The sequence below is a fragment of the Centroberyx gerrardi genome, chromosome 14 (assembly GCF_048128805.1).
Source record: "Centroberyx gerrardi isolate f3 chromosome 14, fCenGer3.hap1.cur.20231027, whole genome shotgun sequence".
In the NCBI taxonomy this organism is placed as follows: domain Eukaryota; kingdom Metazoa; phylum Chordata; class Actinopteri; order Beryciformes; family Berycidae; genus Centroberyx; species Centroberyx gerrardi.
The window spans coordinates 21020076-21027481 of NC_136010.1; the positions used below are offsets into that span (position 1 = coordinate 21020076).

Below are 7406 nucleotides of genomic sequence, written 5' to 3' on the forward strand. Positions count from 1 at the left end.
AGGATCAGCATGAATACTCACTTAAGCTGGTTGAGGAGGGTTTCAACGCGGCAGTTTGTAAAATCACTGGACACATTGCCAGCCATTTTGAAATCTATTTGCTATAGCTCATGTAAAAAATTAAATAACTCCTGAATATAGACGTAGCAGTTAATTTAAAAATTACTTTCTGCTGTAGTTACACAGTGCAACTATGCAAAACAAATCTCAAATCCAATAGAATTTTGATTAAGAAAATAACAATTGTGCTCATGGCAACCAAAGAATGGTAAACCAAGATAATACATATCACACTCACAGACCTGTAATGAATAGAATGGCCATACCTAATCAAATCAGCATTCTGCCACAGAATGTTTGATAGTGTTGTCATGGATATCGGCATTGGTTTGGTGCATGAGACATAGGGAACATTATGAGTTGCTGTGGCCATGGCATCATTTAACTTTAACTTGTGCCAATGCTCATTTCCATGACTACAAAATCTAAATCCTTACAGTGTACCAAAAAAGTTATCTTGACTCATCAGAAAGTCTGTTCTATCCATTCTATTTCTGCGGTCATACTGCTGAATAAACTGAAACAGAAGCTACTTTACAATTCCTCAAATACTAACTAAATACATGCTGACATTTCCAAAAGATCTGATTATATAAAACACTGACAAAAAGCAGGTGATCAGCGCTTGATATGAAATATTTATTGTTTACCAGTAAATTTGCAATGCACTTTATAAAGCTGTCACATTCTGTTATCATAAATCTTATCTTACAATTCAAAGAGAGGACCAAGAATAGAGAGGACTGTAGCAGGACCCAAATAGCACTCCACAGGATATTGTAAATGAAAAATTGAGGAATGCATATAATTCCATAGTTTGCCCAAGCATCTAAAGAACAAGGTACGACTGTGACTGTATGGATGAACCAAGAGAAAACACAAATAAACAGGGGGATTCGCTGATGAGTAAACTATCCATCATCTGTGATCCAAGGCGTAGAGACCATGACAAGCTTCCCAAGGACAGCGACCTCTATTGGAATAAAGCATTCGTATGTGCACACCTGGGTGACGTTCAGAGATGCATTTGACTGAGAAAATCCAAATTATACTGAACGAATAAATAACTTTTTCCAAGTCTTACAAGAGCACAGAACCACAGATGGCTTGGTACTGGAGATATCAACAAAAACAACTGTTCCCGATCTATTAGTCGCATCATTTCCCACATTTTGAGTCATTTTGAATTACTATACAGTGCAGTCCAAAACGCACAGTTGATATAGGCAATGTTAAGTAGGATTATTTCACTAATACGGTTCAGAAGAATTTTGACATCTTTAAACAAAGACAATCAATAACCTGTTTGTAAGTAGTAGGACGGATAATATCTATCATCATGGAAACTTGTCAGGAATTGGAAACACCATCGATCACAAAATCAGTATAGGGAATGACGTGGGAACAAATTACTTGTGCTTCAGCTGTCAACTCAATTCGTAACTGATATCTCTGTTAAGGGTCGGTTCCTTTCAGCAGCATTATATTAAATTTATTTTCAGTCATCCCATCAGACAGAAGCATTAGTAGATGCGAATGAATGAATGAATATTTACATTGTATACACTTACACCACCTAAAATCATTGAGAGTTTGCAGTAAAAACAACAGATCCCGCAGTACAAATAACTGACCTAGCTGTGCAAAGTCTTTCTCACTACTGTACTGGGTAGGGAAAATCTAGCCTTGGGTGAAATTCCTCATATACACACATTTCACAATATATCAACACAAATGAATTTTGGAGTTGATGCACTGCCTTAAATGCAGGGAAAAGCCCAAAATGTATCATCCATACAAAGCAAGTCCAACGGCAGACAGAAGGCAGACCATGGCAATGGGTTAACTTTGATGACAGACGGTCCAGAGATGAAGGAAGGATGCTTTAACGCCTCGAGTCAGCGGCGGGAGGGGCCAGTGGGGCTAGGCTTTTAAACATACAATTGCACACTAGAACCTCCCATCCTTAGCCCCCCCTACCCCCCCGCCCCGTCAGTAAGACAGGCCTGTCCCTGAAGCAGACGCAGGATGCCGCCCCCCTGCCTTGCTGACCGGGCGGAGAGAGGGGAGGCGTTTCCAAGAGGAGTTTGTCCTCAGAACTCCTCGTGCACATTCCTGGCGTAGTCCATGAGCTTGCTGCCCGTGAAGTATTCGCTGTACTTGAGAATCTCCTCCAGCTCCAAGTTGTGATTCTGGTTCTCATCTGCCACGGCGATCATCTGCTTGGCTTCGTTCAATGCGTTGTACTCGTTCATCGGGTCCATGTACTCCTGTACACCGGACAGGAAGATACGGAGAACAGGAGGGGGGGGGGGGGGGGGGGGGAGTTCATGAAGGTTCAATTCCATTTCACATTTGAAAAACAGACACCTATTCTTGCAAAAAGTCTGAAACCACAAAATTCAAAGAAATTATGGTACCTTTAATAAATAGTAGCAAAGTTAAGTCCTTGGTTGACCAAGTGATAATACTTTAACAGACTGGATCCTTGATATTTTAGAGATATTGACAGGAAAACTTCAGATAGTGATATCCCCACAAAGGATATAAAGCGTTTGGAAATAGAGACCAAATCAACAAGACTGTTGCTTTTTACAATCTTTCTTTTGTACCCACCTCCAGTTCATCCATGGTTACAATGCCGTCATGGTTTGCATCAATGACGTCCTCAAACTCCTTCTTCCTCTCTCGCACCCAGTCGTCATCAATGTCCTGAGCCTGCTGGTTCTCCACAGTGCCCATGGGTAAGGAGATGAACTCTGACAGCGTCAATTTCTTATCACCATCCTGGTCTGCCAACAAAGCACAATAAACACATCTAATTCACACTCACTCAGTATTTGTTGCATAGTTTCATCATAAGCCTCCTCATAGAACTAGGCTGACACAAACATCCATAAACATCAACTTAAAAAGCTGTAGCAAAAAATGTAGCATTTTAACATCAATAAATAATTTCCACATAAATTATGATACATAAGCATAATCACTGTAAACAAATGAGATAACTGCTGAGAAGAGTGGGAGCCTCTATCCGCCTCTACACTGCATTTCACTGTGTGCCTCCGGGTCGGATTTCACAGGAAATATGCTGGATTGCTTTACAAAGGGAGATTTCTTCACAGCACACAACAGGAGGAGGGCTGCTGTTCTTCCTGCACTAACACAAAACTCAAGCTTTCAGAGCTTCCCGTTATGGGAGATGGTGGAACGAGTGAAAGGCCTATGGAAAAATCACTTTCAACGCGTTTACCCTCCTCAGTGAAGTGAAAACCTTTGACTGAAGAAGCAAAGATCCTCTTTGCGACAGGAAGCAGCAGTGTTTCTGTGAGATATGGTCTTAATTTTGAGAAACACTAACAATAGCACTGGCGTGAGACAAGCTTCCAATCAACCATGGTCTCATTTGTTTAAGGTAATTATACCAAGGTATCACAATTAATTTGACACTCACTACAATTACATTCAGTAACCCAGCTACTGGCCACACTCCGGTTAAGGCCTTGTACATGCACGCTGGGACTGAGTATCCTTGTTGTTATGAATAAACCAGTACAGTATGAGCTTAACTGGGTTATTCTGAGTTATGACGTTTACATGCATGGATATACAACTGAGTTACTTAAGTAACCAGGTTAATAACAGAATTCTTCATGCATGTAGCCTAAACACAGCCACTGATATATTGATGTTTAAAAATGCTACACACAGCACCTTTAAACCTCCACCTCATTACAACACCAGTACACAGCAGTGCAAATTAAGACCCTGTCAAGCTCAAGATTCATATGATTAGGTAAATAAAACGAACCTAGGTCGCGAACGATCTCCTTGACCATGTATTTGAGCATGCCTCTGCTGTGCTCGGGGTGGAGGAAGGAGAGGAACTCCTGCTCGTTCAGCAGCTGGTCAGCCGGGGGGTTGTCAGCCTGGAACCAGCGGTCTTTCAGGCTTTCCAGAACCTCCTGAGCTGGAATGACGGAGACAAGACAAATGTTGATGACACGGTGCAACTCAATACTGTTGTTGTTTTCCAGACAGACATCTATTAGACGTCTGCAGCGTGTCCTCTATTCATAACTGGACGATGATTCAGGCTTTAGAAGAGAATAGTGCGTATTGTTCTCCACTTACTTTCCTCATCCACTTTCAGATCTTCATTATTCTTTATTTTCTCAGCAACTTCTTTCTCATTGAATCCTTTGCTGGCCAGAAACTTGACTCTGTATTCATCCCATGTCACGTGACCTATGGAAAAAGCATCGATTTAGGATTTTGGTTGACTACACAGGAGGCCTTCTGAAGTGATTTGTGACACAGTGTTGCACCACACAGACCACAAGCCTGATAAGCCTCACAATAAAACATTGGTGCTTTCAATTATTAACCAATATGAATTTCTGCTCATAAATCAAGCCACTGAACCTCCTAAGAGGCCAGGAACGGACTCAGGACTGTCCTCTCTCTGTCTCACCGTCTCCATCGGGGTCAACTGCATGGAAGCTCAACTTGTTCTCCTTCACGGCCTCCTGGAAGTGCTCCTCCGTCTTCTCCATAATCCAGCGCTGCATCTCCTTGGCACTCACGCTCCTGTCGTTGTTGAAATCAACTCTGTGGAAGGAGAATATACAACCTTTTAGTTGCTAATTGCCCTGAGCTTTGAAATATTAACATAATTATATACTGTCGCCTGTAACGACCCATATACTGTATTATGTGACTGGCTCGTGTCCAATGTGGAGCTTTTGTTTAAATGTGCCTAGCACCAATATCTTTAACACAGCCGTTCCATTGCCATATAAGGTCAAATAAGGGAACAATGAGTGAGGATTTGTCAAGTAGCTTGCTTCCTGACAAGAGAAATTTGTCAAGTCACAGAAGAGGATTAGTTTAAAAATATGGACTGGCTTTTGCCTCAATATATCAGCCTCTACGCTATAATAATGGCTCTCAGCTTTGCAATTGTATATTGTAAGGAGAAATATTTATAATATGTAGCTATAGCTGGTGCATATAGCAAGTGCATTCCTTCTTTCAGGAACACAGGTACACTAGGCTTTTATGTTCTTTACTTAAAGAAGAATTTGCCCTATATCTGGGTTCTGCCTTCTATAAGAAGAAAATGACTTCCAGTAAATAAAAACTATCCAGCCATGCATGTAGCTGTATTGTGTAGATTATGTACATTATTTTCAAGCCTCACTCAACTTTTACCACAATTGGACAAAATTTGCGCAGCCACTTCAGAAATTACACAACTTTAGAATTAATTGGCCTGTGTAAAAACCATGACACATCATGATTTGGCACTATAGGATTTTCACAATCTCATTGCATACATGCATTGCGACATGCCCCAAGTACTTCTACATCCCATATTCTGCTTGTCATTATGGTGATAAGTAAAGATATTTTCTAAGGGTTATGCCTTTCTGCTTTTGGTCTAGTTTTAAATGTTTGGGGTTAGAAAACAACACATTGTGACTTCCATGTAGGCCTATGTATAACAATCCACTATTTGTAGGACACTACAGCCCATAGGTTAATGGGGTGGCTAGCTTTGCATATCCAAATGCCATAACCACTGCTACAATACAACTGTGTGCACTCCAGATGCACTGAGACACCACACTGCACGCAACATTTTGAAGAATCTCTTGCACCTCTATAATAGCTGTTCTTCAGATCAGTGGTTTCAACATTGCTGTGATGCATCTGGGTCAGGAATGCTGCTAGTCATGAGACCTAGACTGAAAGAATGATGAGTATGTCTTACTTGCTGAAGATTTCAATAAGCTTCTTCCGGTTCCTCCTTGGCTCCGAGTCCTCCTCAAACTCCTCCATCTCTTTACCCAGGAACACCTCCTGATGGAAGTCCTTGTTGAGGTGGCCGTCCATCTCCATCTTCACCCCATTCAGGTGGTCCGGCGGCAGAATCTCGTTCTCATCCTTGCCGGTTGGGTTCTTATCTTTGAAGGCTGACATGTTGGCTGGCCTTGCATGGACATCCATGGTGTGGAGCAGGACATACAGAAGCAGGGACACAGCCAGGTGTCTGCACCACACTTGCCTCAGAACAGCCATGATGGTTATTGCTTACTCAGGTGTCCTAAGGAAGAGTGGGGGTAAACATAGCATTAGTTAAATAACATGTAACGTTAATTCAAAAGATAAAAGGTATCTGTCAAAGTTAAGTAATCAACAGAATAACGTGATGCACATCAGCGTGCAGCCTTATATGGATGCATTAAACTATGTCCTTAGCGCACTCACAGTTAACGTTAGCTTCATTGCGCCATAGCATTAATGTCGCGTTCACACGTCATATAAACATTTACCGTAAATACGACACGCCCACTAGAAAAGCCGTTCACGTCAACTTCCTAGTGCTAAATCCAAGTTAGATATGGGGGGATTTTTGCGGGCTTCGTCTATGTTTACAAGCGGTAAACATAGCCAAGAATCCACCGATGTCGGCAGTCAAAAGTAAAACATAAAAACCATCACTATTCACACAAATACAATCAAGCCTCCCTATAAAAAGAGACCAATATCTGCGGTTATGGTTGATTTCAACTTAATAAATAAAATGATTTTGGATGTGGGCTTGCCAACGAGTTAAACGTGTACACTTTCAATTTGTAGCAACGAAATGTCATCCCATTCTTATGTTTCTTCCTACATTACTTGAACGCAGCACAGGGTTAGCTGACAAGCTTTGACAGCGTTATCTTACGTTAGCATTAGTTCATATTCGAGTTCAACATTACCTAACAGTATGAAACGACTTGCTCACACGACAGCTAACATTCGCAACTAGCCTGTTAATTTAGCTTAGTAACGTCAGTCGTGATTATTTTATAACTGGGCTAAGTGTGGCTAACACAAGCAGGCTAACAACAACGTTATAATTTGCTAACAGTTAAATGAACACAATACAATACAATAAAATACAATAAAAAACAACACAGCGACGACGAAGGGCACAGCCAAGGATGACCAACCTGTCAAGCACGCCGACTGAGATGAAACTCCGAGAACGCAGTTCAAATGAGTGAGTGTTAGGAAATGAGAGGCGGGTAGCTACAGTAGGTACCAGCTGGCTAAATGTTAGCTGGTACTTCGTGTCAGCCGTCAGAGAGCCTAACAGACCTGCAGCGCACCCAGGCAAGCTGTCAGACTCTAGCTAGTTCCTGTACACGTGGCTCATCCACAGGACTCCCAGATCAAAATGTGGGACAGCTCAACCATAAACACTGCTGGAGGGATACAAGTTAAACAGGTCCTTGCCGATGTTGCAGTTAATAGACCCCAGCTTTCAGTTGAAGTTGCTGGCTGCTCTCCGT

General features: G+C 41.7%; 1 protein-coding gene across 1 annotated transcript; it reads right to left on the reverse strand.

Moving 5' to 3' along the window:
- Positions 1-678: 678 nt before the first annotated feature.
- On the reverse strand, positions 679-7406 carry sdf4 (stromal cell derived factor 4). Its single transcript, XM_071902635.2, has 7 exons — positions 7065-7406; positions 5837-6169; positions 4535-4671; positions 4195-4308; positions 3872-4030; positions 2677-2852; positions 679-2330 (listed from the first exon to the last, which is right to left on the reverse strand). The coding sequence occupies exons 2-7, from the start codon at positions 6142-6144 to the stop codon at positions 2154-2156; spliced, it is 1071 nt and encodes a 356-aa protein (XP_071758736.1). The 5' UTR covers positions 6145-6169; positions 7065-7406; the 3' UTR covers positions 679-2153.